Consider the following 27,719-nt stretch of genomic DNA (forward strand, 5'->3'; position numbering starts at 1 on the left):
GTTCGAAAAATGTCTCTCACGACGATCCCGCAAGAAAAAGAGGTGCGAGGCTTAAACTTGATTGCTGCGCACTCCCACATCACTGGACTTGGTCTAGATGCCGATGGACTTGAGCCCAAGCCTGTTTCGCAGGGAATGGTTGGCCAGTTGAAGGCCCGTAAGGCGGCTGGAGTGATCCTGCGGATGGTCAGACAAGGCAAGATTGCTGGACGGGCTGTTCTGGTTGCCGGTCCTCCATCTACCGGTAAGACCGCTATTGCTATGGGAATCTCCCAATCTCTTGGATCTGACGTGCCGTTCACCACGATCTCGGGGTCGGAAATTTACTCGCTGGACATTTCCAAGACTGAAGCCCTTACGCAGGCCTTCCGCAAATCAATCGGTGTGCGTATTAAAGAAGAGACCGAAATTATCGAGGGTGAGGTCGTGGAGATCCAAATCGACCGCTCGGTTACTGGTGGCCATAAACAGGGAAAGCTTACCATTAAAACAACCGACATGGAAACCGTCTACGAACTGGGTACCAAGATGATTGAGGGTCTTGCTAAAGAGAAGGTCATTGCCGGTGATGCTATTTCTATTGACAAGGCCACTGGCCGTGTAACTAAGCTGGGTCGCTCGTACAGCCGGTCCAGAGATTATGATGCTATGGGCGCAGACACCAAGTTTGTCCAGTGCCCCGAGGGTGAGCTGCAGCGCCGCAAGGAGGTTATCCACACGGTCTCACTCCACGATATTGACGTGATCAACTCACGTACCCAAGGTTTCTTGGCTCTTTTCAGCGGCGACGTTGGGGAAATCCGGGCCGAAGTTCGCGAGCAAATCAACGCCAAAGTGGCCGAATGGCGCGAGGAAGGTAAGGCTGAAATTGTGCCTGGTGTGTTGTTCATTGATGAAGTCCATATGCTTGATATTGAGGCATTCTCTTTCATTAACCGTGCCCTGGAAGACGAATTGGCTCCCATTGTGATTATGGCCACCAACCGCGGCTTGACAACTACTCGTGGCACTTCCGATAAGAGTGCTCACGGGCTGCCTGTTGATCTGCTGGATCGGATCATTATCGTGTCCACTCATCCGTACAACGCCGACGAGATCCGTGAGATTCTTACTATTCGAGCTCAGGAAGAGGAGGTTGATTTGCACGCCGATGCGCTGGCCATCTTGACTAAAATCGGCCAGGAATCGAGCCTGAGATACGCCGCGAACCTGATTGCAACCGCGAACCTGATTGCCGCCAAACGCAAGTCGACGATCGTGGAGGTCGGCGACGTCAAGCGCTCCTACTCCCTGTTTTTGGACTCAAAACGCAGTGTTGAGTTCTTGTCGGAGCCCAAAGAGGGTGCGATGGAACTCAATTAAACAGATTTTATACGAAACAGACAAAAAATATATAAATCAGCCACTACCCCGTGTGTTGAGAATAAGCGAGATAATCATGCCGTAGAGACCCAGGACTTCTGCGAAAATCAGAATCAGGACCACGCCAACAAACAGCCGGGCTTCGAGCATTAGCTTGCGGACGCCTTCATCACCCACAATGCCAATGCAGTAGCCAGCCGCCAGCGACGCAAAGCCCACGCACAGGCCACAGGCCAAATGCATGAATCCATTGAAAAGAGTATATGGCTTGCTGGGGTTCAGGCCACCGGCAATCAGAACGGCGACGACCAATCCGTAAACGGCCAGAATACCCGACATAATGACTGGGATAAGTGATTTCATGATAAGCTCGGGCTTGAACGTGCCGATACCTGCGATTCCAATACCGCTCTTTGCCGTGCCAATGCCCGCACCGGCGCAGCTCAGCGTGAGCGCAGCCGCACACCCGGCAAATCCAAAGAATGGCGCAAAGGCCGGAGCGTAGTCAACTTCAGACATGATTTGCTAAGCGACCCTCCGCGGGCTTTATGCCATGATCATAAGTACACATAGCACCATACACGTATACACGCGGTTATATACACACATATACATATAAGGGGGCTAACTCCAAGTCTGCTCTTCCCACTCCTCGTCTTCATTCCATTGGCGGTGGCGAGTTGCAGCAGGCTGTTTTAAGGTATCATAGATTTCTTTGTTTTGTTGACCAGCGTCCAGAGAGTCCGCAATCTCGACGGGAACGGTAGGCACCAGGTAATGCGGGCTGCTGGTGTCGACGCCACCGAGGCCGCCGCCCCAAAACGAGATCATTTCCTTCATGTTGGGAGGGAATAGGGCGAACCAGTGGTTCACGTCGAGAAGCACGTCCCGAGCTTTGGTCGCTTTCGTAGTCTTCAAAATGAAATTCTCCTCATCTTTGCCCAGCAGATCAATCTGCTCTGATTGCTGCTGGGTTTCGTAATGGTTTGCCAGATCAGCAAGATAGTGCTTGTAGTCTTTGGACAGCTGGGGCTCGTTGACCTCTACCCGATACTTCTTGGCCGCGTAAAGGAGCTGCTTGGGGTTCACATGGGTCAGTTCTTGCATGGTTGCAACGACGGTCGTAAAGTCAGAACCAAAGCCGCTAAATGTTTGCAGCCACTGCAGAATATCTGTGAGGGGCCCCAGATGGTCGCGGCACAGGTCGGTCATAGACTTGTACTTGACTGCTTTCGAGAACTCGTCGGCATCATCGGGTCTTCGATTATTTGATCGGCACCAATCCTCAATATTAGACACATTCAGGCGGATTTGCATGGCTCTTGTTCGAGAAAGGTACTTTTTGTCGCCCAGAACGGAGTTCAACAGCTCCGCACCCATCCAGTACAGGACCTGAGAAAACACTTGCTGGGTAATTACTGGGTGCACGTTGTAGACGTCAAGAATCAACAAAAGCGAAGATAAGATTGAGGTCACTCTTGTAGGGGCGGGTCGCATGCGTGCTTCCATTGAGGGCGGCAACATACCACGCTCAGCTTCAGTTTCGGCGTCCACACTTGGTTTATTTTTGCGATGGAAAATCTTCCAATCGTTCCGGAATTGGACCTCGTTGATTCCAGGGATGTTGGCGTAGTCTAATAAACAGGGGGGCAGCTGAGCAGCCAACAGCTCTTCAACACACAGTGCTACTTTGTGCAAGAGTGTGCGCTCAACTTCTTTCAGTGTTATTTGGAAATCTCCGGCCGTTTCCTCATTGACCTTGCTGTCTCTTTGCATGTAATAAGCCAGAATGGATGTATTCGCTAGCCAGTAGCATAAATACGTCAAGTCGGTAGCATTTTGCTCTACAACCGTCATAATACGGCGCGAAATAGGATACAGCAAACTCGTCAATGCATCAGAAGGACCGTTGTAGACATAAAAGCGTATAGCCAAAAACAGGGCGTTTGCAGAAACTGGCGCCTGCTTCTTTTGCAAGGTCGGGTGGACGCGAGTGATAACTAGGTCCAGGAATTTTGAAATATGCTCAGCATCGACGACAAAGGACTGCTCCGGTAAATAATGGTCCCAGTCAAAGTCCACTTCGATCTCGGGGGCCCATGAATGGCCACCGAACGGAGCGTCGTTTTTGTCAAGAGACAGATTTGCCACATTTAGCCCTAGGGCCAAAGTAGACTCTTCGACTTTGCGCTCGAATTCCTCCTCATATTCGGCAGGATTTTCTGCTTGTTTGTAGAAATCGTCTGGCTCCGCCTCTGTGATATGGCCATTGGAGAGCAGATAAGAGTGGATCAAATCCCCCGGCGAGCAGATGTCCACAGCACTACGACCGGTGGACGTTTTTATATTAACATCCGCGCCATTTTCCAGCAAATGCTGGACAATGCTCAGATGGTGGTTGTTAACGGCCCACATGAGGGAGGTCCATTCGTTTCGATCCTGCGAATCAGGATTGGCGCCGTAGCGTAAAAGCTCAGTGACAACACTCTCATTTCCGTAGCAACTTGCGTAAATAAGCGCGGTACTGCCAGCAGTATCTTTAGCCTCAATATCCAGCATCTGCCTTGCTCTGTCGTTACCCAGAAGTTCGTGTACTTTCTCTGACTGTCCATTCTGCGAAAACTCTATGAGCAAGTGCTCCAATTTCTCTTCTCTCTGCTCCTCAGACATCGTCTCATCATCGATTATCGCGTCAACATCCAACGTCGTTTCTTCTCTAGCCCAAGCCGACATGCTGACAGATGGTAGACTCAAACATGGTTTTGACTATACATATATACAAATTACGCTGATTTACGCAAATGCTTTGCGATGATATTACGCTTGATGCCGGCTTTGAGCACCGAAGGGTCCTTGCCGAGAGACTTGATGATCTCGTCTGCCTCGGCCGGCGACTCTGCCAGCAGCCTGCGGGCTTCGTCAGTGTACTTTTGAGTTCCTTGGATCTCACTGTGCAGGGTCTCAGTTTGTTCTTCAAGCTCGGCCAGGTCGAGGCGGACGACCTCGTGGGCGGGCGGCCATGCTTCCAGATTGTACTTTGCCTTGAGCTCCTGGACCTTTTCTGCGCTCAGGCCAGACTCGGCACCGTTAAGCGACTGCTCCAGCAGCCGGAGCTCAGCAACAACGGGATCCTGGCCGTCGAGCTTCTCTCTCTGCAGCCTGGCGTCCCGGAACTGCTTGAGCTTTTGCAGCTCGTCCTCGCGAACTTGCTCAGGGATGACCTCCTGGTACTTTTGCCAAGAGGTACCCTTCAGCTTCATGATTTCAGCAACTGCCCAGGACTTGCGTGCGGAGAGCGGGCGCACATACTGCACTCTAACGACGTCACCCTCGCGACACTTGTCTAGCTCGTCGTGCACCAGCATGTTTTTGTGATCCACCACGTACTTGGAAACCACACTGTTCCAACGCAGCTTTTGAATGCGAACCTTGACCGTCTTGGCCATTTTTCCTTGCGAAATAACCACTCCAGTGAGCGACGGTTTGACCATTTTTTTTGGCAGAGTTAAATGACAAATCTTTCAGCAGGATTTTATTTCTATTAAATCGGGGCAGTACATTTACACCACTTTTGGTTTTTAACCTCTTTATTTTAGTATAAATCAAACTTCGAGCTCTTCGTTATCATCATCATCGGCAAACTCGCCGAGCAAGTCGGTCTGAGCAGCAACGTCTTCGTCAACGTACGTCTGGGCGTACTTCTCGGCCACGAGCAAATAAACATAGGCAGCCAAAGCGCCGCATGTTCCGTAGCCAAAGAAGAGGCGAATACACTGCAGAAGCGACAGGAAAAAGCTCTCGTTCTTACCGAGAATCGTCAAGATCAGGGCCAGGACGACGTCCATGCAGCCAAGGGGGATAGCCGGGGTCAAAAACGCCCGCCACTGCCACTCGAACTCATTTGCAAGTAGTGCCCTGTTGACCGAAATGATAGACACCAGGCCCGAGACGGCAAGCATCATGAGCGTGGCCAAATAGTAGACCACGCGGGACAGGTAAAAGCCGTAACCAACGAACGACTGGATCAACAGGCCCGCGAGATGAACAACAAACAGTGGCACAGTTGCGATCATGATTGATCTGTCAAGTTTGACCCAATTAGGAACAACAGTGTTGTTGTAGATCTTGCGGGCAGTGGAGGGCATATTCAAGTAGGCCACCCAGCAGCTTAAGAGAAATTGCATCGCTACCGTACAGATCGGAATCACAACATATAGCGTGACGATGGCAGCGTTCTTCGTCATGGGAATGTTCTTGCGATGGCTCTCCTCAAGCACCTGGCTGACCGCGTCGGCAAAGAAAATGTAGTAAAAGTACATTGCCAGATGCAGTCCGGAAGACCCCCAGACAGCTGTCTTCCAATTGCTGCCGCCACCCACCAGATAGGTAACAATTGCCAGTGCACAAGACCCAACGGTAATGATGAGCAAGAACAGCACGGAGATCATGCCGTGGCTGGCAAAGTGAAAATTGAGAAGAACAGGAAGAAATGCAAGCACAATTGTAAACACGGAATTGGATCCATATGAGATAATTGACGAAAACAGCAGCGGCTTCGGGATAGGCTGGAGGCGAATCTCGCTGATGCGACTCCAAATGCGATGGACTTTGTCGGGCTCCTGTAGGCCGGAGCGGTAATGCACGGTGTAATAGAGAGTAAATAGTAGACTTCCAATCATACCCAGCTCAATTAGAAGCGAGAGAACCAATACCAGCATGGACGGTTCCACCATATCAACGCTATCTTGACGTGGCGCGAGCATTGCTGGTTACTAAGTTTCGTCGGGCAGACGCTGCCAATAAGATGCCTGTAGTTCTTTTTTTTTTTTTTTTTGATTAAAGCTTGATCAATGTCTTTTGGTATAGAAAGTCATAGATAGGTGATAGAATGCGTAGATAAATAGTTAGACTTCGAACTCGGATGCCGAGTCTTCATCATCGTCAATTTCAAGAAGCTCGCTTTGGCCGTCGGCACCCGGATCCAAAGCGGCTTTGGCGTATTTTGCTACAACCCCCAAATAGGCGACAGAACCCACGAATCCTGTAGCACCGACTTTGATGGTGTTTCGTACGAGATGCCAAATGGTAAAGTAGTCGTTGTGCCGATTGAAAATAATTAGCGTAATGACAGCCTCGCTGGGCAGGACACACAGGGCAGGAACGAGGAAGCTGGGCCATTGCCAAGAATAGTTCCCGTTCATGATGCGGTTGTTGGCCACTGCAATTGCTACGAGAGCACTGGCCATGAGTAAGAGAATATCCGAGAGCTGGGCGGCTACGCGGGACAAATAGTGCAGGTCCAGGCCCTTGTGATCTCCAGGACCACCGGCAAAAAACAAGGTTCCCGAGTGAGCAAGCCGGCATGCAGTCAAAACCGTCACGCTCCAAAGGTAAATCATAGTGGGTCTGGGCGACGATGTTTGCACCATCGCCACGGCATTTTCCCGGGTGTTGAGCTGCGATTTAACGCGTAAACAGGCCGCAATGACGCCTCCAGGACAGAGCACGCAGAAGACCAACACGCGGAAAGCGTTGATGTGTTCCTCGACAAGAAGAGCGTCTACAAACCTGGCTGCCCCGGCGCCGACAAATAAAAAGGTCATAGACACAGTGGCCACGGTGAGTTTCCGCCCGCCCCCAAAGCTATACACAGTTAGGCCGAATGGAGAGGCCACGATCGCGCATAGCGCGAAAATAATATCCTGAGCAGGGCTGTAGCGGTGATGCAAAAGGCCCGCAAGCTGCAACACGGCGACAATAAACTCGCGGAGGGCAAAAAATAGCCCCAGAGAGGCGAGCAGCGTGAGAAGCTCGATGTGTCGCACCGGCTGGAACAGCACCAGATCGGACTTGGACCACATCCTCCGCAGCACCTCGGTGGAGCCGAGCCCAGAACCAAACCGGACTATGCTGTGTGCCTTCACAATAATAGAAGCAATAGCAAGTAGCACGAGGGCAATAATGCCCACAAGACATGCTTGTAGTTTGAAGCCCTCAATCATGGTGACGCTATGGAAGGAGAGGGCAAATGGCGGCGGTGACGTAAGATGGGAAAATCACTTTAGACACAAAAGCTACAAAGAAAGCAATATTTAACTAGGAGATTGAGGTGATTACGGGGTTGCATTGAGGAAAGCAACGGCGTTCTTGACGACCTCGTCGGGGTTCTCACGCTGCATAAAGTGACCGGCACCATTGATGATAACGACGCGATCTTTGCCCAGCAAGCTCGCCTGTTCCTCAAACAGATTGACGGTCATGCAGCCGTCTGTTGAACCACCAATGAGTAGCATGGGGGTCTTGTCCTGGTCAACCGTCCACTTGTAGCTGAGGGGGTGCCTGAGTACATCGCGGAACATTTGGCGGTAGTAAGCGGTCGTGGAGTCGAGGACGTCGGGCTGGCTAAGGGTGTCTGAGACATGCTGGATCTGGTCGTCCGAGAACTGCCAATTGGGCGACCAGAACTCCCACAAAAGTCGCAGGTACTGGGACTGGCCCTTGTCGTTCTTCTGTTCGAACTTTGGGCGATAAAGGCGAGGCACTTGCATGGTGAGCATGTAGCTCGACATGTAGGCTTGTTCCGGGAACTTGACTGCAAGTTTCCACAGCGGGATGTTGGCAAGGTAGGGAATGGCCAGCGCCACGACCTTGGTTACGAGGTCCGGATACAATTGCGCCGTCTTGAAGGCCGCAATCGCACCCCAGTCGTGTCCAATGAGGTACACATCTGCGCCTTTGCTAAGCTGGTTGATGAATTGGCTAACGTGACCAGCAATTTTTGTTTGCGAAAAGTCAGAATCCATTTTGGAGCAAGTGCTCCGCTCATACCCCGGCATCACCGGCGCAACAATCAGTGCCTGGGGAAATGCTGCGTTCCACCCTTCCCAGGACTCGGTCCAGGTAGCGTTGGTGTCCGGGAAGCCATGTAGGAGCAGCAAGAGATGGCTGAATTTCTTCACGCCGGCTTCGTTCTGGGGACGGTTCGAAAGCGCCGTAAAAGTCAAGCTGCCGGATTTCAAAGCGATTGTTTCTTTCATACCCGCGATTTTCCAAGGACTGGTGATAGTTTGGGCAATCCGGGAATTTTATACTCCGGGGCAGGTGGAGAAGAAACCCGTACCCCGCGACATCATGCATCGTCACATGCATCTAATAAATAGTGTGCTACACGCGGAATAGTTCGTACAGGAAAAATAGAACACCGCCGATCGTGGCGAGGGCAATCGTGGCCATCCTCGCGTTTTGCCACCAGAACTTGCGGCTGACCGCGTGGGTTCGCCGTCTAAACAGCTCAGCGTTAGAGTTCATATCGTTTGTACGGTCAACTAGCAGCGACAACCGCTCTCCGCGCTCCATGAGATGGTCAATGTTTTCGACAACCACGTTCCGCACCTGGTCGATTTCCTGTCTCGCCAATTGCAGTCCATCGGACCCATCCAGGCCCTCGCAGGTCTCTTGCAAGAACTTGAAGATGTTGGCATCAGCAAGATTCGGAATGGCGCTGTCCAGCTTTTGCAGCAACGCGAACGGAACCCGCCGAGGTACTGTCTGGTCACATACAGCAACAAACACTGCATTGTCGCTACGGGCCAGGTAGTGCCCCGACAGAGATCCGGCAGTGTAGCTCATCTGCGTCCCTGGAGAGGCTTTGGACGCTATTGCAATCCCAAGTTTCCGCCCGGGACCGGTCTGGGCCTCGTATTCGGCCAGTACTTTGCTGCCATCAAACACGGCAGAGTAGATCAAAGGGCCCATGAAGTTGAGTAATCCGGAGAAAAGAAAACCGGCTTGGCAGCTTTATATAGAAATGCAGGTAAATGTTAATAGAATAAAAAAAGACACCTATGAAAAGGGCTGGTTTTTATATATCTCTGGTGGCGGCACGTATGCCGGGCTGGCTTGTGCGTGGATTGCATTGGCTGGGTTCACCATGGCTGCTGCACGCTGTATGGGTCCGGGAACCGGATCAGGCTGGCCAATCGTCGCGGCTCGAGCCCGCGCCGGCTTCCTTTGGTATTGCTGCGTCTGCAACGGTGGAATCCGCTGCTGCTTTTGTGAAAGTGAGTAGGGGTCCGCCATGGTGGGCTGCTGGGGCGGAACGGCTGCAGGAACAGAGTCGTATTCGGGGAACCCCTGAAGCTGCTTTTCCTCACTACGAGGAGGACCTGGAATGTAAGGCTGCGTGAAATGACAGCCGGTAATAAATGGATGGCGAATAGCTTGTTGTGGAGTCCATCGCTCGAATGGGTTGAAGTTGAGCAGACCCTTGATGAAATCAGCCAGCGCCTCTCGCTGTTCCATCTCGGCCGCGATATCCTCTTTGCTCATATCGTTCGACGGAAGCGGGTAGGTCATGATGGTTTGTCGAATGTCGGTTGAGCTGAAATACTGTTTGCTGGGTTTCTCTTCTCCGCCAAACTCCTGGGTTTGTTCTTTGCGGGTTCGGAGACGGAATCGTTTTTGACCGTGTTCATCAATGTATTTTTTGACAAAGTTGTCACTGTTCTTTCCCATTTCTATCATCCAGTTGGGCGGGAGCCCTAGGCTGTCTACAATACGACTCCACTGGTTATATTCGGACGTGCCCGGGAAAATGGGCAGTCCCAGAAAGAGTTCGGCAATGATGCATCCTAAAGACCACATGTCAATCGAGGATGTATAAGGAAGCCCCAGAATCACTTCGGGGGATCTGTAGAACCGCGATTGGATATAAGTATAAACGGTCTGGCGCTCGTGGCACGCCGAGCCAAAGTCGATGATTTTGATAGTCGTGGAATCGCTGCGCTTGAGCAGAATGTTTTCTGGTTTCAAGTCACAGTGAATAAGACGAGCATTTTTGAGAACGCTCAGAGAGTCTAATAGCTGGGTGGCAAACGTCCTGACCAGCGAAATGCTAAGACCGTGGAACTGGTTTTTGCGAATGACCTCGTACAAATTGGAGCTCAGGAGCTCGAAAACCAGACACAGATGCTCTTTGTGGACAAATTTGTCCTTCAGTCTAAGAAGATTGTGTCGATCGTCCTTGTCGACATGCGTTTGAATGTGTTCGAGAATGGATACTTCCATCATGCTCTGGTTCAGGTACGCGGGTTTGTTCTTGATCACCTTGACGGCCACAACCTCTTTTGTGAGCATGTTCTGACATTTAACGACTTGGCCAAACGTGCCTTTTCCAAGCACATTCAACACAAGATACCGCCGGTTGTCATCGGTGCCCAGGATATCGTTGACCCACAAAATATAGTCACTTTCCTCGTTGTCAAAGCCATTGTTCAGCTTGCCCTCACGTGGCTCTGTGAGAATACGTCGTGGATTGCGAGACAGACTGTAATTGAAGTTGGGGTCGCAAATGTGATAAGTGGACGTGAGGTAGGTCGTCACGGCCATTAGCGGACTCACAAAGCCGCCTTCCGGCAAAGCTCTTCTATATTTTGGTACCGGCATTGGAACCGGCATAAGCTGGTTTTTGTCCGTAATGGGGTTCATTACTGGCCGTACAGCTTGCGGGGGAAGTGGTGGCTGAAACGCTTGCTGCGGATACATCTGGCCATATTCCGGAGGGTACACCTGCGCCTCGTACAGACTCGATTGAGAGAGAGACCTTCCTTGAGAGTCTACCTTGATGTTCTGCTGCTGCTGTTGGGGCGGCAGTTGTTGATGCATAGGAATACGGGCTGCCAGCGACCCATAATTTGCTTGATCTAGAGGAGACGTGGAGCTGTGAGCAAGTGGCGGCTGCAAATTGCGTGATGAGTTCAGTGGGGGAATGCTTCCGGGCGGAAACATGTACTGGGATTGTCCGATTTGACGCGAAGGCTCGCGGCTGGGCGACGTCCAGTATTCATGCCGTGCTTTGGGGCGCCTGGAAGGCGTCTGTGGACTCGACGGATACGCAGGATTTGTCGTCGACAACTCGGCACCGTTGTAGCCACCGTACCACGAACGCACCTGGCTGCGGACCGGCGTGGTCGCACCCGAACTCGACATGGGCATGGAATATCTATGCGGCGTGCCCTGCTCTTGAGCACTGGGGGTAACGTTATAATATGTTGAGCCCACCTGGTAGGCGTTTGTGCTGGGGCGGTAGAGCCCACTGGTTGCTGGGCCCTGGGCGTCATACGGGGCGGTCGGCGGAAAGTCGCCAGCTGGAGACTCGCCAACACCAGGCTGAGGCGGCAGGATATTCGAACTACTGTAGTTCATTTGTTGCCGCAACTGCTTCTGAACCGATCGGGCGGGCTAGGTGCAGCGGAAACGGTCTAACAAAGTCTAAAGACGCAGCTAATGCGATGTTGGCTGCCTGGGTTTCTGATGCCAACCTTAGTAACTTCAAGGGGCTGCGGCGGGTCTTAGCCCCCAACGGCAGATGGGGGAGGAGACTGGGGCGGAAACAGGGCTGCCGCCGGTGATTGTGCAGGAAACGGAAAAGGAGTCAATTGAGCTCGAATCCTGCCCCGTACACGGCACTATTTGTGCAAATTATCTACCAGGTTATTTTTGAATCTGAGCCGCATCATCCGTATTACATCACATTTCGATGTCGCAGCCGAAATACACATTCAAACAAACGCTACAAGACGTCACGGTGTACGCTCCGTTAGAGGAGGGCACGCGAGCCAAAACGCTGGACATCTCAATTGAGAGAGACACGCTCGCAGTCCGCACCCCCAACGGCGTGCTCGCCGACGGCAAGCTGTACGCACCGATCGCTGTTGACGAAAGCAGCTGGTCGGTTGTCGATCAAAAGGAGTTGGTGATCACCCTGGAAAAAACCAAGGCCGAGTGGTGGCCGCATGTGCTGGTTGGCGATCCGGAGATTGATATTAAAAAGATCCAGCCTGAAAACTCGCGGCTCAGTGATCTGGATCAGGAGACCCGGGCCAACGTCGAGAAGATGATGTACGACCAGCAACAGCAAATGCGGGGCCTGCCAACCTCGGACGAGATGCAAAAGCTCAATCAACTAGACAAGTTCAAGAAGATGCATCCGGAGCTCGATTTCTCGACCCTCAAGAAAGAAAACATCCACTTTGGTTAATTTATATATATTTAGAACCCAAAATCAAACGCACTCATGTCGGGCTCGGCCGCCATTGCTTGCGGTGGAGGCTGTTTTGCCTCTGGTTCGGGCTCTGGCGGGGCAATTGCTTGTGTCTCAGCGCCCGGGGTGGGCTCGGGGCTGGCCGCGCGCTGGAACGTCCAGTAGCACATCATGTTTGCCGCCACAAGCTCACAGCCCATGCGAGTATAAATAAATGCTGCCTTTTTCAAGAACTCCAGCTCGGATCGAGTAGGAACCGGGGTGTTGCCGCATATGCTCCGGTAAAGAACCGTCAGGACCGGGTCTTCCATTTGGCGAACGACCTTGGTGGGCTCGGCAACAAGATCAACAAACATCGAGCTTTTGACAGCCTCTACTTTCTGGCCAATTATGTGATAGGCCCAGGCAGCGGTCCATCGGTCGTTTGTCTCTTCAGATCCTGACAGAAGGTGTTTCTCAACCAAGCTCACCATGCCATCACCATTATCGCCGCTGTAAACCCTGGCAACCAAAACCGCCAGCGCAGGGTCCTTCATGTGACGTACTATTACACCGCAGGCATTCTCGACCGAATCGCCCAGGAGGAATAACGCGGCTGCATACTCGTACCTGCGTTTCGACAGCAGCGCGTAGGCATTTTTCAACGCTGTGGTCTTTCGTGCTGGCTCGGTGTAGTCGTGGTTCAACAGCTTGACAGTCTTTTGCTGCTCAGGGTGTCCTACGGCAACCCGCCATAGCCCCTGCAAAACCGTCTTTTTTCGCAAGGCAAGGTAGTAGAGACTGGTCAAAACAGGATCGCGCGTAGTGGAGTATATCTGGCGAGCAAGATTTTCGGTTATCTCAACCAACATACTATGGTCTACCCAGTAGGGCACACCTGCTTTTCGTAAAAGCTCCCAACTCAAGGTCTCCAGTTTCAGAACCTCGTTCAACAGCACAGCCTTGGACTCGCTTAGCCAGGCCCAGACAAAGTCCCGCATGGTCATGGCGGCTTGGCTGCTTTTGTGGGTCAAAAACATTTGGTGTCCGAGCAAAAACTTTATTCCAAACACATCAATGCCGTCCAACTTGTTGAGAATCATGTCGACGCTTTGAATCACACCCAACAATGTGATTTGCTGGTGACGAGTCAAATAGGGCAGAGAGACCTTCGCCAGCATTTCCTCAAGCTCTCCAGCAACGTCACTTGTGAATTTCTCGACTACTGATGGGTCCTTGTGTAATAGATCCATCATGTCAAAGCCAAGCAGGCTTTCAACTTCACCGAACTTCAGCTGGTGTAACAGTTTCACTAAAACAGCAGACACAATATCCAGTCGATCCACGTAAATCGTTTGAATGAGAAGCTGGGGATGATACAAAGCAAGCGGACCATTCAGTACTGCGGATATATCGTAGATTGTCGAGGCCGATTCAACCGCACTGATGGTGTTGCGGACTTGCAAAACCTGCCGCATTGTTTGGTCTTTCATATCCACATGACAGTCTTGAATGAATAGTTGGTTTCCGGCACCAATAACAAACGTCCCATCCTTCAACCAAATAGAGTCTCCAATGTTGTGCGTCGTGTATGCACTAATGTCGATGACGCGAATGGGCATCCACGCATCGAGCTCTTTGGAATAATCGTAGCGTTGCTGGCAGTATATAACAACTTTTTGTGAAAATCCAACCCCCAAGAGATTGTCTTCCGTAGAGGTCGTCGTCCAATCTAGGTCATGGATTTCTTCTTCGCTTTCGACCTCGTTGTCCATGTCAACAATATGATGGACACTGTCAAAAACTTGTAACCGTTTTCGTTGAGCAATAGCTAGCTTTTTATTGGTAGACATTTGGACACGAACAACTGGGTCCTCGCCCTCCAGTTTGAAACGCGAAGATTCATGGAAAAAAAGCTTGTTTCCTTGGAGCTCTCCATTCCAACATTGAACCCAATTAGAATCAGTGATAGTAATTAGGCCATTCTCCAGTTGATCTGTTTCAAAAACCTGTACGGGGTCGATGCTTGCTGCATTGCGAATTTCTCCTTGGAGGTCCTCTAGAGCAGATTGTCCACAATCTTCGAAAGCACCGTCTTTGTATAGCCAGCTTTGGATATACTTTGCAAAGACACCAATGTACCGATCTTCTGCACCATTTGAAGGTAAAAGAAACAGGTTCAAGCATTTCTCGGCATCTTGGACATCTATTGACGCGACTGGCTTTGCCGTGGGGGACCGTATATCCCACATGGTGAGTTCCCTGGCTGTCAATGCCAACAGCGTTTTTTCCCGAACAACCGACCATAAAATCTGACCCTGGGAAGTATCGACCTTTGATTTCGTGATAAGAGTCGTACCGTCACGAAGCGGGAAAGCCTCCCAAACCCAATTTTCAGAGAAACGACTTTGGGAAAACAACCGGTCTCCGCGAGAACTTCTGCTTATCTTCTGAATTGATTTTTGATGGCCAGTGAAACTTGATAAAATGCTCGCAGAAATTGATCGACCAGGTACAGCACTCGATAGTTGTTTGTTGTCAATGGCCATTAAATATAGGCCCCCGCTGAACTCATGGACTAGAACCCTAGTTTCAGTATCGACACCCACCACCATCAGTTGAGCCTCACCAGCATCGAATCCAAAGTTCTCGAGTCGTGCAATATTCAGTTGGGCATTCTCCACAACTGTGGTTACTTTGGCCAGCCTGTCTCTTCTGAGTCCACCGACATTGTCAATGGTATAAGCTGCCAACGAATTGGCATTCCAAACGAGCACTAGATCAGTCAATGCATCGTGGCCAGCTCCCAGTAGATCTGGAGGAAGTCTTGTGTTGTTTACGACCGCTGGAGAGACCTCTCCGCAGTAGATAGATGACCACAGTCCAAATGGACCAGCCTGGGTGGGCGCCCAAATGCGCAAAACACCATCTTTTGCAAACGTATAGAGAACATTGAGCTCCGGCGACTCAGAGTCCCGCCATGTGGCCGAAACCACATCAGCAGGATGCATTATATAGTCAAAGTCGAGGGTTATATTCTCCGAATCGAAGGAGTTCCTCTCCCAAATCTTTGGCAGCGAATCTTCCAAACCAAACGTGCAAATAAGGCGAGCATCCGGGCTAAACGTACAGAACCTTATTCTTTGAGGCATTCTTTCTTGCAAAAGCAATGTTTTGGTAGCATTACGCCAAAGCGAAAGCCGGTCACTGCCGACGAGGAGATCACCAGCTCCCCAGGAAATGGCGTCGACGAAATCATTCTCCAGGATCTCAAAGTACAGTTCCCAGCGTACAGGATCATTGAATGACTTTATTGGTTGATAAATATGAACAACAGAGTCGTATGCAACGGCAATATGACCACTTGACGCATCGATCGCTACTGCTCGCCCGTCCGACGGTAGGTAAATGGTCTGTATAAGGTGGGTCTCGTTCTCGATTATGATCAAGTTATTGCCCGAGCAATACGCTAGCAATCGGATGCCATCCCACTCGCGCGTGTCGATTGTGCTATAGCCCTTATTTGGATCACCAGGTAGGAACCGTAGTGCCATGTGATTACCAACGATTGGATGGAGACGAGATTTAAATTGTAGGTACTTGCTATAAATAACCGAAGACACGGCCGACGATAATGAGCGGGATGCACAAGGCACGAACAGCCAGGGCAATTGTTTCAATGACGATTGAGACCTGATACAGGACCCACATAGCTATCATGAGTTCGAGGGCAATGATGAGCAGTTTATGGTCAGGGAACATCTCAATTAGACGTTCAAAGGGCTCTAGAACCACGGATAGTTTCGAGAGCATGCGAATATACCCGATCAACGGGGAATTGAGTACATCGTCCTGCGATGCTTCGGTATCTGCTCGTTTGAGTGGTTGTGGGATATTTCCAGACACATGGCGCTGGGAAATGAAGAACTTCTTTCGCTTTGCCACTGGTTTGGGCTGCTGGTGAACAACAAGTTGCTGGGACTCGGCCGGGGGCGCGGCATCATCGATCACCGGCGCGGGTGCAGAGTACGACGCCGGACGGAGATATTTCCGGAACTTTGATTGTTTCTTTAGAGGCAAGTGAACCACTACGTCTTCCATGTGTTCTTCAGGCTCGTATTCAGACCCGTCGGGCACTTCGTATGAAGCTAGGGAGCTGGTTTCGGAATCAGTCGGAGACGGATACAGATCCAAGTAGTGATCCCATTGATTGGAGACCGGTGCTGGTCTGCTGATATGGGTGGCATCGTAGGGGACACTCCGGAACGGGTACCGCTCTTGCTGGAACACAGTGTCGTGAACCACATCCAAATCACTGGGTGCAGCGAGCGAGAGCACGCTTCGGGTCGAGGAGCCTCTTCTCTTTGCCCACGGGAAGAAGGCAGCCTTGATTTTAGTGTGTCTCGCCTCTGGCTGAACAAAAACCCTGTCTAGAGCGGTTTCACCTCGTGACATTGAAAAAATGAGTGGGCAATGCTAAGATTTCCCAAAGTGGCTGGTCCGCGATAAGTCCGTGTCAACCCGAACCCATCCATCGGTTTTCGCGGTGGCTGTCCTCCGGCCCTTACCCTGACCGGAGGCCGCACCTAAAGTGGCCAGCGGACAGTAGTTCTAAAATCTGATCATTGCGTACAAAGGACAATATAGGATAGTAACATAATAAAGACGGAAACTAGTGGTGCGTGCCGTCAAGAGCGACACGAAGCTCACCGAACAAGTTGCCGGTCTTTCCCGCAAAGGCCTCAAGCTCTTCCAGCAGGAGGTCGGTGATATGCTTCAGTGTGAACACATCCTCCTCATCGAGCTCCTCGGTAGTGTCGTTGCTACCAGACCAGAGAGCAGAGAGCCCCTTGCCAGCGCCGTTGTATGCGAGGACATTAGGAGAGTCGCTGTCGAGATCAGAAATGACGCCAGGAGTGCCGAACGAGATCAGGTTTTGCTTGAGCTGGCGGGGAGTAATTGCCTCAGAAGTAGCGTACTCGGAATCACTGTCGGGCTGCAAAGACAAAAAGTAGCTGAGCAAACCAGCGATATGCGGAGATGCCATAGAAGTACCCGACATGATAGCCGTAGAGGTAGGGTCAGTGGTGCCGACAGAAAGCACGTTGACACCGGGAGCGAAAATATCAACACACTTACCCCAATTGGAGAAATAGGCGCGGTCATCGCTCAAATCAGTGGCGCCCACGGTGACAGGCTCAGAGGCACCAGCGGGAGACACATTGCAGGCATCCTGGTTTTCATTACCAGCAGCCACAGCAAAGTGGACTCCCTGGTTGACAGCAGCAGAGACAGCGAGCTCCAAGGAAGGAGACTTGCCACCACCAAGCGACATGTTAGCGGTAGAACCCTTGTGCTTAGAATTGGAGGCCTGCTCCTTCTTATGCGAAGCGACAACATACTCTACACCGCCAATCACATCAGACATGGTACCAGAGCCATCCGATCCCAAGACCTTGACAGCAACAACGTTAGCCTTCTTGGCAACGCCAAACTTTTTGCCGACCATGGTGCCTGCGCAGTGAGAGCCGTGACCGTGGGCATCCTTGTCAACGTCTCCAACGGGGATAGTCTTACCCCAGGTTGCGCGGCCCTCAAAATCTTCGTGGTCAATGTAGATACCGGTATCAACAACGTAGGCAGTGACGCCCTCGCCGCCCTCAGCATCATACAGATACTTGTTGAAGGTTCCGAGAGAAAGCGCCTTGCGGTGAGAGACTCGAGCGAGACCCCAGGGGGCGCCGTTTTCGACGGAAGCCTCGGAAACGCGAACGATGGAGTCCTGCTCGATATGCTTGACAATGGGAGACTCACGGATGGCTTCAATGGTCTCGGGCAAGAACGAGCCACTATATCCACGGAAGGTGTCACCCAGATCAAAAGTCTTGAGCAACCCTGTGGACTCCTCGGAGGCCAAAGGATGCTTGGCATCGATCATGGACATGTGTTCGGCGTGCATAACGTTGAGCCAGCCGAAATGTTGAGCAACATCAGCAGGGGTTACAGAGTCGTCAAATACAATAATGTACTTGTTCTTGATAGTGATATCTTCGCCATCATGACTCACAGGAGCAATCACATCGGCCTTGCCGTTCTCCGACGGGAAGACCTTAGTGGTGGGCACCTTTACTGGCGCAACTTTGTTCTGTTTACCGCCCATGTGGACCGGTCGGCGCTGGGAATGGCCCTGGGTTCTGTGCGGCTTGCGTCCAAGAGAAGGAAGCTTCGCATCATCGAGTTCTTTAGGCTGGGGGCCGTCAAAAGTCGCAAGCTCTTCGCCGGCATGCGGGATATACAACGCATTGACGAGGGGAAGAGCAGCAATGAGGTATTCGGCTCTCACCATTGTAATTGAATGATAAAAGCTAAAATTGAGGTGTGGTGTACGTGAGGTAGTTGGGGAAGGCCTGCGGCCGCTTTAAATAAAGGCTCTGGGCAAGGGTGTGGGCGACCCAAACCGATACGAGAACTGATAACAACGAGCATCGAGCATTGATAGGGAGCGGTATTAAATAAATACTGGCAAAATATGCAGGAAAACTCTAATTGATAATTGCTAATTTATGGGCTGTCGTTTTTTATGTGTTTCCCAGCCAATGGCTACTTAATTAGGCCCTGTGGGTCAAGATAGCATCACTGCTCGTGCATGTTGCCACCAGATTAATCAGCGCTCAGACAGTGTCGAGCGAGCCCATTAGAGCTCTGGAGCGCGCCTCTTGCCCCTCCTAGAACTCGCGCGGAGAAGGTACCCTAACCCAAACAGATATGACTCGGGTGCGGCGGGGCGCTCACCTCGAGCAGACGAATTCGTAGTAGACTTACAAAGTGTCTGCTGAGGTAATCAACCTACTTCTGTTAAACCCATGACCGAGCCATCTCGAGGGTTCAGAGTAGCCCATCAAAAGGTGAGCGTTGATGTTGATCTTTTCCGGCAACGTCTAATCGGGCACACAGAACTCACGATTGTCCCGACGACACGTGAGCTGCACCAGGTCCGACTCGATGCCCGCCAACTTGTAGTCCAGAACGTTTTGATCAACGGAAAGCACGCCACGTTCGCACATAATGATCTGGTTGCGAGCAACCCCGAGCGGCTGAACTCTTGGATCCCCGAGCAACATCGCATGTTCTATGAGCATCGCAAACAACTTTTCCAGGCTACCGTCCCAGGCGAGCTTTTAATTGATGTTCCTGAGGATGTCTCGATTTTGGACCAAGATACTTCGTCTACTTATATCGTTTCCCACGCTTCTGACGAGCAAAATTATCAACCTTTGACTGTGCGGGTCGCATTCGAGGTGTCGGGCTCTAACTCTGGTTTCAACTTTGTTGGTGGGCAAAATAGCTCTTTGCCCAGATCAAAATGGCATGCATACACTACAAGCGCACTTTTGGGTGCCTCAACTAGCTGCTGGTTGCCGTGTGTTGACGGCTTGTGGGAGTTGTCCACGTGGGAAATAGAGGTGTCCGTGCCAAAGACCTTGAAAGACGTTGATCGTCGGGGGTTGATGACGGATAATACGAAAGATGAAGACAATGAAGAAGATGAAGAAGGAGAACATGAAATTCTTGCTGTTTGTAACAATAACTCGCCCTCCCAGGTCGTGGACCCAACAGCCTCTCATAAAAAGATTGTTTCGTTTGAACTTTTCAATCCTGTATCAGCCCATCATCTTGGGTTTGCGGTTGGACCATTTGTTCAAACGCCAATGACCCAATCGACCGACGACCTCGACGAATCTGGCACCTCGAGTGTCCCTTTTTCGGTGTTCGCTTTACGGGAGAGCGTCGATATGGTCAAGCACTGCTGCGGTATTTTTGTGAAAGCAATGGATTTCTTCAATCGCGACTTTGGTTCTTTTCCTTACTCCTCTTATTCGCTTTGTTTCGTGAGCGACATGCCTGAGACTACAGCCGATGCTGCTGGTCTAACTATTTTATCTGACGGCTTCTTATTTCCTTCTAATGTAATCGAGCCAGTGTTTCAGAACGTGGAACCTTTGATTTGTGCCCTGGCGGCTCAATGGTGTGGTGTAAGCATTGTTCCTAAAACATGGAACGATATTTGGGTCACTCAGGGAGTTGCAATGTACATGACCCACTTGTTTGTGCGCAAGTTGATGGGAAATAATGAGTACCGATTCAGGATGCGAAAGTATGTCGATGAAATCACCCGTCAAGATATTAATATGCCGCCCCTTGCTGGTCCTGACTTTCAATTTCCTATCACAAACCCGGACCTTGGCTTTATACAGCTCAAGGCACCGCTGGTTTTGTACATCTTAGATCGTCGAATGACCAAAACAGATAGGTCGCTTGGTCTAAGTCGTGTTATTCCAAAGCTCTTTTTACAAAGCATGTCCGGCGATTTGCATTCAACTATCAGCACCGCGCATTTCATCAAGTTGTGTGAGCGAGTAGCTCATCATCGCCTCACAAAGTTTTTCCAGGAGTGGGTGTATGGATCGGGCTATCCTATTTTCAGAGTTACTCAACGGTTTAATAAAAAGCGAATGTTTATCGAAATGGGTATTGGCCAGGTTCAAAGCCGAGAGTTACCGCCGGAAGCTCTGCAAAACGATACGTTTCTGGCCCAGGCTCTTCGAGATCTTGACAAGGCACCTGAAGGGGCGAAATATAAGCCCTCCGATGTATTTACTGGCCCAATGACCATTCGTATCCACGAAGCTGATGGAACGCCTTACGAGCATGTTGTTGATTTGAAAGAAGGATTCACGAAACTGGATATTCAGTACAATACAAAGTACAAGCGTTTGAAGCGTACACAGCGGTATCGAAATGGCAATGCTCATCGGGATGAATTCGAAGACGACGGCAGTGGGTTGATCCATTGTTTGGGTGACGTGCTAATGGGTGATCGTGAAACAGAAGAGTGGAAACTTAGCGATTGGGGTCAAGATGATGAAGAGTATATGTTTAACGAAGCGTTCGAATGGATCCGTGTCGATTCCGATTTCGAGTGGATTTGCAAGATGTCTGTGGGCCAACCGGATTATATGTATGCCTCGCAACTTCAACAAGATCGTGACGTAGTGGCCCAATACGAAGCGGTCACGTTTTTTAGTGCTCAACCCCCGAATGCTATCCATTCTAGTATCCTGTTACGAACACTGATGGATCGACGATACTTTTATGGCATCCGGATTTTGGCTGCGTTTGGTGTTGCAACATGTGCAGTATCGCAGCTGAAATACATTGGAAAGTACCATCTAATGAGAGCCTTTCAAGTGATGTACTGTTTCCCTGGATCGCTTGTACCCAAGGCAAATGATTTCCAGGATTTTGCCAACTATTTTGTCCAGAGGTCGATCCCAGTGGCCTTGTCCACTATTCAAGAAGATGGCAGGGCACCCAAAGATGTTGCCGAGTTTTTACTGGATTTGGTGCGATACAATGAAAATTCAGGAAACCCCTATAGCGACAGCTATTATGTTTCTACGCTGATAACGTCTATTGTAAACTCATTGAAACCCCCCAAGGATACAGTGGTAGATTATGACGATGCGGCACTCCAAGATTATGTCTCGCGTGTGACGTCTGAAATCTCGAAATGCCAGAGACTCGACAGATGGCTGCCCTCGTTCAAGCATGTCATTACTACGACAGCGTTGACACAAACCGAAGCACTGATTCGAGATGGATACGGCAAACCCAAGTTCAGCAAGCTGCTGTCGTTGAGTGCGCCTGAAAACCCTCCAGAAGTTCGCCTTGCCGCTTTCAGCAGTCTGTTGAATCTCGGTGGGTATCGCACGCCCGAAATCTTGAGCTATGCGCTGGTCGCAGCAGTCAAGGATCCGTCAATGGTAGTGCGAACAGGAACTTTGCGAGCAGTTGCTACCGCTATAGGCCAGGTTGCCGTTTATGGGGAGTATTTCAGTGCAGACGATCCGGCAAAACCGGACAGTAATGATCCTTTGGTGGACAGACAACACCGTATTGCGCGTAGAGCTGTCCACACTGCGATTCCTTTGCTTCAAGAAACAATTGCGAAACATCCGCACGTTGCCAAAAGCATCTGGTCAACACTGCGCACCCCCGGGCTGGGTGTCTTTGAACAAAAGATACTCTTTGAGGTGTTGCGAGTGGCTGTTGAGGCCAAAAACAGCATGGTTGTTACGCTCAAAACACCAAAACTCTACAAGCTAGCTGCAAAGCGAAAGCGTGACTTTTTGGTTGTCGTCAAGTACCGCAGCGTGCTTCGCAGAGAAAAGAAAACTGTAGTCCCCCGGTTGACGCTGCCTGTGATCCCGTCCGAACCAGCAAAGCCACCAGCCCTCAAGCTGAAACTAGGATTCTCTCTATAGTGCCAAAAACAATCTATGATACTACATAGAATAATAATTAAAAGAACATGATAATTTTTCCCCGTCTTATTCACTGCAACATGATCCATCCGATTGCGCCAGCGCCCATCATGCCAACACCGGTCCACCAAATGACGTTGTAGGTGGAGGACTGCACCTTGATCTTTGTTGCTGTAGTGCGCGAGCGGTTTATAAGGCTGCGACGCACGCGGCGACGAGTATTGCCGGAAGAGCCCGATTGTGTGGACGCAGCAGAGTCATTTGAAGCAGCGGTTTTGGTGTTTTGTCCATTCAATGGGTTGCCGCCGTTTGTGGGGTTCATGGTGATTGTAGGCAGCATCTGAGGAGGCTTGTAGGCCAAAAACATGGGCGGCATAGGAGAGCCGTCGAATTTGTAGAGGTCCAAACGATAACGGCCATGATACAGGTCGATGTAGACCTCGAACTTGGAGTAGTTTTCGACCTGCTCGTAGCGAATAAAATCAGACTGGTTCTGAGACAGGTTGCACGGATCGCTGTACAGCTGGCGGCCGTCCACTCCAAACGGTTCGAGCGTCAACGAGCCGTTGGTGTTCAGCTTGTAAGTGCCATGCTGGAAAAGAATGGCGGCAGTGGCACACATAGGGTCGGTGCCGTTGCCGGTGACTTGATAAATAGCCTCCTCCCAGTAGCCATCCTTGGTGAAGGAATAGGACATGCCAGGCAGTGCCGGCTCGATGATAAGCTCGTCAAGTGGGTCGTAGAATCCTGGACCCGTAACGACCATTCCCGACTTGGTCACCCATGTGCCTTCCAAATAATCTACAGTATTCCACGGGCCATAAGATCCGGTGAAGATCGGGGCGGCCGACGAAGTGTCGGTGCCAACCATAGTCGCGACGTCACCTGTTGGGGTGTCGGGGCCCTGGCCGACCATACCACCACCAGGACCTTGTGCCAGCACAATACCGACAAGACTGGCGTAAATGAATTTCATCTCAACCATAGAGAAAGTCCAGATGAAACAGTAAAAATGTCGATGTTGCTTAGAAAATTAAACCCCCTTGGATATTACTATTAATATAAAATCTCCCCTAAACCGGATCGCCTTGCTTACTAAGGCCAAAGAAGGTAGACCGTCGGTACTCGTTTGTGGAGGGCCCAAGAGTTTTTGGACGTTGGCTGTTGATTAACTTGGGGAATAGTTTAGTTTAGTTACAATTCCTGCTGGACAGTGAGGGGGCAGCGGCCGGGAAGCTGGCGGGCTGTTTTTGCTCGTTTGTCTAATATGCACTTTGACAATAAATAAACAGAATTTGCTTGCACAGGGCGTTCAGTAGCACTTGTCGACAAAATCCAGCGCCTAGAGTGAACTGGTTTCCAAGCAAATAGGGTTCAGATGCAGTGTTTAAATATTCAGGTACCAGTTACACGGCTATACGCTGACAAGAAGCAACAGACAGGTTGTGTTTTCAGGATTAGTCGCCTTGGTCCTCCTAATTCTATCAACTTCCAAGGTTCAGATCCGAGGGTCTCGAGATTCGCACGGATCAGCCTTACCCAACTCGCTCGTCTCATCTTCCAACGACACTACTGATAGTCCTATGTGGCTAAAAAGTTTGGGGGTCTCGGTTGATTTGCGAATCCAACGCCATACTTTAACCATTAAATTAATAATGAAGCATGAAGGAATGTCATTTATACACTATTTTTGTTGTTTTACAAATAAAACTTTTTCAAATTAGGCGAAGCCTAGAAGACGGCATCTTTGGGGGCACTAGCGGTGTAGGGGGCGGCGACCCGCGCACGTTCCCTGAATAGGTATCTGAATCCCGTCTAGCCAACTCGTCGATAACCCCTGACATTGGAGCGGAGTAGTCACCTCTATAAAAGTCCGTCATAATAGGAGAGTCTTCGGAAGGTAGCTGCGGAGGCCCTGAGCACACCGAAGTGGTTGACCCCGAAGCATTTGGAAAGTTCAGACTGAACCGCGGAGGGGTTGCTGCTGAACAGAAGCTTGACGGAGTTGACTTTGCCGTGCTACTTGCCATACTGATTTCTGATTTTGGCGGAGTAGGAGGGAAGGTAAAGTCAACAAACTGGCTGTTGGGATGCGAGAATTGAACGGGCTGGCCATCCATATGAGACTCGATCTTTTCTGGAGCCGTAGACCGCATGACGTACGAACTCACAAGACGAGTAACTTGATAGCGTCGCGTCGATGAATATTTGTCGGCGACGGTGCGAGAAGGAGAGGCAATTGCCTCGGAAAGCAGCCGCAGACACTCGAGCTCGGCCGAGGACATGGACGGTGAAGAGAGGCTTGGGTAGAAGCTAAGAATATGCAATGCCAGAAGATGAATTGTGCGAGCGATTTTGTGAGGGGCAACTCCAATGAATGGCCGAATGTAAAGTGTGAGCTCAGCAAGATACATGGTGAGATTGCTGAGCAGAGGAGAGGCACCATGGCTCAAGCAGATGGAAAGAAAGCTGTCGACGGTGCAATGCGAAATCGACCAGTCAAGCGTGCTTAGCATATGGCCCTCCATCTGTACAAACATGATCGGCTGATACACGGAGCAGCACATGTTGCTCAGCGTTGCCAGGCTCGGGACTCGGCTTTTCTTGTCTTCGTATTTTGCAGCAATCCACAGGGCAGTGCATCCCACCAGCTGAAGGTGTTTGCGGTAAACGATCCGTAATGCACAGTACCGATTGAGGATATTGACGGCCATGAACAAAGTTTGGGGCTCCAGATCGAGTCGGGCATGCGAATCGATCATGAAATCCACAAGAAACGGCCATATTTGCCAGTCAATCTCGGGCTGAGTTTCAATCATGGCTGGGTTCGGGCGACTAGCAGCATCCATATCTTCCATGTGTTTAAGGATTTCAGTGCGATAATCTGCCGCAACACGGCGTGAAAGATCCCGCTCGGCGATAGCTTGTCGAGGGTCGACTGGCTCAGAGATGTGGTCAAAGGAAAGGAGGGTCGAGGACATTATAGAAGGAATGGTGGGGGGATCCGTTAGAGAACGAGGAGCGCCGGAAAGTTAGCTTTGTATTAAGATTAGAATAGCGAGTGAGGACTCAAACACGAAATGGCCGTCTAGATCGACTAGACTAGAAAATGACACAGGGTTGGCAAGTCTCTAACAATGTCCTTTGATGGGGATTCGTGTATCCAATACAACAAATCTTGCTAACTCTTGGTGAAGAACAGACACTGTCTTGAGGTTCGTTTGGGTATTTCTGGCTTTAATAAGGGATCGATGCTCCCCTGCGCTACCCCTTGTGCAGTGCCAATTAACTCCTTGCAGGGCGGTGCATACCATAGATTTTGTGGACGGGGTTTATGGCATAAAATGTACCACGAACATATCCAATTTGGGCTACTTTTAGACAGATAGATACACATATCCTGTCTATATACTTTAGTATACGACATCTCTCTTGGTCTGCCTGTTTGAGCACTACATTCTTGCTGTCCAGGAGAGACAAAGCAAGGGTAGGGGTTGGTCCGTATTGGTGGTGGTATCTCTTTGTTAAAACTTTTTTAAAAAGTGGATTTATTCTGTATTTTGGATGCAGTTTAGTACGGCAAGTTGTAATTCGCAGCCGGTTTCTCTCCTCTCCTTTCCAAACTTATATATGCAGGGTGAGCTGCGTGAGACAGGAATGAGCTCAGCCCTGGCTATTTCCTGTATAGCTCGAATTGCAGGTATCTATTCATTGGCAATAAACATACTCGAAATAATATTCGCGTTCATTCCTATCGGATCGTCCTGCGATGATTCTTGGTCGATGAGCAACCATGGACTAATATATGAAACGCGTATCGTTAACGCGTGTACATTCCAGCCTGACAGCATGCCCAGAAACAAAGCGTTTACTCAAGAGTACGAGATTGTTCATCTAATTGATATTTATTGATAAAAAGCGTCCGAGTTCAACGCAGAGGCTCAAATTTCACTCGACGTGTGGCCGATACGCAGCCCTGCCGGTAGGGGACTGTGCTCTGCATGAGCCAGCATGATTAGGTCTGGCAATTACTGCGTGACGTATGACGGTGGTTGATATTTTTTTTGGAGGTCTCTAATAAATTTTTTTTTTTTGGGTGGTGGTCGTCATCGCTTTTCCTTGTAAGCCTTGAGAAACTCTTGTTTTGCTTCTAAATCCAGCTCATCTCCAAGCTGGCGGAGTCGGCCGACAGTGCAAATTGCTCGAGTCATCGACTCAGCGGTAATACCCTCCCCACGCAGCGGCTCACTGCCAACACGCACTGAGCACATATACCACCACGACTCATTGAGCAAGCGCCACAAATACCCCATACTCGTTTGAGGCAGAGGGCTCGCCGCAGTTCCGGGGGTATAACGCACGGCAGCCGGGAAGACATTTAGCGGAGACTTCGCCTCATTGAATTGTGTAACGTTCACATCTTTCAACGTCAACAGACCGCGGCCATTGGATGCTGTCCCTTCAACAAACAGCACAATGACCGTGCCCTGAGACTTGGCCTTGCTCGCAATGCTGGAAATGTCCTTTCCTTTGGCACTAAATGCCTGGCTCGACAGTGCCTGGCTGGCGGCCGCCAGAACCCCCGCAGTTGCAAATTGGCCGTCAGTCGTGGGGAATACAAAAGTTGTCGGCTGTCTAGCTGCGAAAACAATCGCATCCAAGGGCGACACGAAGTTCGAGATAATCACATCGCCGGGCTTTGCCCTCAACTGCTGGCAGCGCCGTGCAGATACACGCTTCTCACCCTCGTAGCTGAAATTGATATACAAAAGCCTCAAGGATTTGAGAATGAACTGTAAGTACCACGTGGACACAAATGGGATCCACTGGAACAGCAAGAAGTAGGCGAAAAAGTATACAACAAGCAGGGGCCAGGAAACTACAGCTAATGGCGCCAAAACAACCTTGGACAAGGCAGAAGGCGCCTGAGTGTGCTTTACTGGTAAAAATGGCGCTACGCCCGTCGCACCGTCCCTGAATTTAGAAAACTTCTCCATTTACTTAACCGTCTT

General features: G+C 50.5%; 17 protein-coding genes across 17 annotated transcripts; 3 read left to right on the forward strand and 14 right to left on the reverse strand.

The window, feature by feature from the left end:
• Window positions 1-9: 9 nt before the first annotated feature.
• Window positions 10-1,362, forward strand: B9G98_04072 (RuvB-like helicase 2; the record flags this gene model as incomplete). The annotated part of the gene is made up of 1 exon (XM_024810629.1): window positions 10-1,362. The coding sequence occupies one exon, from the start codon at window positions 10-12 to the stop codon at window positions 1,360-1,362; it is 1,353 nt and encodes a 450-aa protein (XP_024666397.1).
• A 36-nt stretch (window positions 1,363-1,398) lies between these two features.
• Window positions 1,399-1,881, reverse strand: B9G98_04073 (V-type proton ATPase proteolipid subunit 2; the record flags this gene model as incomplete). The annotated part of the gene is made up of 1 exon (XM_024810630.1): window positions 1,399-1,881. One exon carries the CDS (start codon window positions 1,879-1,881, stop codon window positions 1,399-1,401), a length of 483 nt encoding a protein of 160 aa, XP_024666398.1.
• Window positions 1,882-1,986: 105 nt separating this feature from the next.
• On the reverse strand, window positions 1,987-4,095 carry B9G98_04074 (Dilute domain-containing protein C25B8.08; the record flags this gene model as incomplete). The annotated part of the gene is made up of 1 exon (XM_024810631.1): window positions 1,987-4,095. The coding sequence occupies one exon, from the start codon at window positions 4,093-4,095 to the stop codon at window positions 1,987-1,989; it is 2,109 nt and encodes a 702-aa protein (XP_024666399.1).
• A 50-nt stretch (window positions 4,096-4,145) lies between these two features.
• Window positions 4,146-4,853, reverse strand: B9G98_04075 (37S ribosomal protein S17, mitochondrial; the record flags this gene model as incomplete). Its single annotated transcript, XM_024810632.1, has 1 exon — window positions 4,146-4,853. One exon carries the CDS (start codon window positions 4,851-4,853, stop codon window positions 4,146-4,148), a length of 708 nt encoding a protein of 235 aa, XP_024666400.1.
• Window positions 4,854-4,964: 111 nt separating this feature from the next.
• B9G98_04076 (hypothetical protein) lies at window positions 4,965-6,125 on the reverse strand (the record flags this gene model as incomplete). The annotated part of the gene is made up of 1 exon (XM_024810633.1): window positions 4,965-6,125. One exon carries the CDS (start codon window positions 6,123-6,125, stop codon window positions 4,965-4,967), a length of 1,161 nt encoding a protein of 386 aa, XP_024666401.1.
• A 141-nt stretch (window positions 6,126-6,266) lies between these two features.
• On the reverse strand, window positions 6,267-7,364 carry B9G98_04077 (hypothetical protein; the record flags this gene model as incomplete). The annotated part of the gene is made up of 1 exon (XM_024810634.1): window positions 6,267-7,364. The coding sequence occupies one exon, from the start codon at window positions 7,362-7,364 to the stop codon at window positions 6,267-6,269; it is 1,098 nt and encodes a 365-aa protein (XP_024666402.1).
• A 111-nt stretch (window positions 7,365-7,475) lies between these two features.
• B9G98_04078 (Epoxide hydrolase 4) lies at window positions 7,476-8,399 on the reverse strand (the record flags this gene model as incomplete). The annotated part of the gene is made up of 1 exon (XM_024810635.1): window positions 7,476-8,399. One exon carries the CDS (start codon window positions 8,397-8,399, stop codon window positions 7,476-7,478), a length of 924 nt encoding a protein of 307 aa, XP_024666403.1.
• Window positions 8,400-8,526: 127 nt separating this feature from the next.
• On the reverse strand, window positions 8,527-9,117 carry B9G98_04079 (hypothetical protein; the record flags this gene model as incomplete). Its single annotated transcript, XM_024810636.1, has 1 exon — window positions 8,527-9,117. One exon carries the CDS (start codon window positions 9,115-9,117, stop codon window positions 8,527-8,529), a length of 591 nt encoding a protein of 196 aa, XP_024666404.1.
• Window positions 9,118-9,204: 87 nt separating this feature from the next.
• Window positions 9,205-11,565, reverse strand: B9G98_04080 (Dual specificity protein kinase YAK1; the record flags this gene model as incomplete). The annotated part of the gene is made up of 1 exon (XM_024810637.1): window positions 9,205-11,565. One exon carries the CDS (start codon window positions 11,563-11,565, stop codon window positions 9,205-9,207), a length of 2,361 nt encoding a protein of 786 aa, XP_024666405.1.
• A 334-nt stretch (window positions 11,566-11,899) lies between these two features.
• B9G98_04081 (Nuclear movement protein nudC) lies at window positions 11,900-12,400 on the forward strand (the record flags this gene model as incomplete). Its single annotated transcript, XM_024810638.1, has 1 exon — window positions 11,900-12,400. One exon carries the CDS (start codon window positions 11,900-11,902, stop codon window positions 12,398-12,400), a length of 501 nt encoding a protein of 166 aa, XP_024666406.1.
• An 11-nt stretch (window positions 12,401-12,411) lies between these two features.
• B9G98_04082 (Regulator of V-ATPase in vacuolar membrane protein 1) lies at window positions 12,412-15,936 on the reverse strand (the record flags this gene model as incomplete). Its single annotated transcript, XM_024810639.1, has 1 exon — window positions 12,412-15,936. One exon carries the CDS (start codon window positions 15,934-15,936, stop codon window positions 12,412-12,414), a length of 3,525 nt encoding a protein of 1,174 aa, XP_024666407.1.
• A 49-nt stretch (window positions 15,937-15,985) lies between these two features.
• Window positions 15,986-16,837, reverse strand: B9G98_04083 (hypothetical protein; the record flags this gene model as incomplete). The annotated part of the gene is made up of 1 exon (XM_024810640.1): window positions 15,986-16,837. The coding sequence occupies one exon, from the start codon at window positions 16,835-16,837 to the stop codon at window positions 15,986-15,988; it is 852 nt and encodes a 283-aa protein (XP_024666408.1).
• A 217-nt stretch (window positions 16,838-17,054) lies between these two features.
• B9G98_04084 (Cerevisin) lies at window positions 17,055-18,728 on the reverse strand (the record flags this gene model as incomplete). The annotated part of the gene is made up of 1 exon (XM_024810641.1): window positions 17,055-18,728. The coding sequence occupies one exon, from the start codon at window positions 18,726-18,728 to the stop codon at window positions 17,055-17,057; it is 1,674 nt and encodes a 557-aa protein (XP_024666409.1).
• A 517-nt stretch (window positions 18,729-19,245) lies between these two features.
• Window positions 19,246-22,707, forward strand: B9G98_04085 (Transcription initiation factor TFIID subunit 2; the record flags this gene model as incomplete). Its single annotated transcript, XM_024810642.1, has 1 exon — window positions 19,246-22,707. The coding sequence occupies one exon, from the start codon at window positions 19,246-19,248 to the stop codon at window positions 22,705-22,707; it is 3,462 nt and encodes a 1,153-aa protein (XP_024666410.1).
• Window positions 22,708-22,777: 70 nt separating this feature from the next.
• Window positions 22,778-23,692, reverse strand: B9G98_04086 (Protein ROT1; the record flags this gene model as incomplete). The annotated part of the gene is made up of 1 exon (XM_024810643.1): window positions 22,778-23,692. One exon carries the CDS (start codon window positions 23,690-23,692, stop codon window positions 22,778-22,780), a length of 915 nt encoding a protein of 304 aa, XP_024666411.1.
• Window positions 23,693-24,422: 730 nt separating this feature from the next.
• On the reverse strand, window positions 24,423-25,688 carry B9G98_04087 (G1/S-specific cyclin CCN1; the record flags this gene model as incomplete). The annotated part of the gene is made up of 1 exon (XM_024810644.1): window positions 24,423-25,688. One exon carries the CDS (start codon window positions 25,686-25,688, stop codon window positions 24,423-24,425), a length of 1,266 nt encoding a protein of 421 aa, XP_024666412.1.
• Window positions 25,689-26,813: 1,125 nt separating this feature from the next.
• B9G98_04088 (Putative lysophosphatidic acid:oleoyl-CoA acyltransferase) lies at window positions 26,814-27,704 on the reverse strand (the record flags this gene model as incomplete). Its single annotated transcript, XM_024810645.1, has 1 exon — window positions 26,814-27,704. The coding sequence occupies one exon, from the start codon at window positions 27,702-27,704 to the stop codon at window positions 26,814-26,816; it is 891 nt and encodes a 296-aa protein (XP_024666413.1).
• Between the last annotated feature and the right edge of the window lie 15 nt (window positions 27,705-27,719).

Source organism: Wickerhamiella sorbophila (genome assembly GCF_002251995.1).
Source record: "Wickerhamiella sorbophila strain DS02 chromosome Unknown contig2, whole genome shotgun sequence".
NCBI lineage: Eukaryota > Fungi > Ascomycota > Dipodascomycetes > Dipodascales > Trichomonascaceae > Wickerhamiella > Wickerhamiella sorbophila.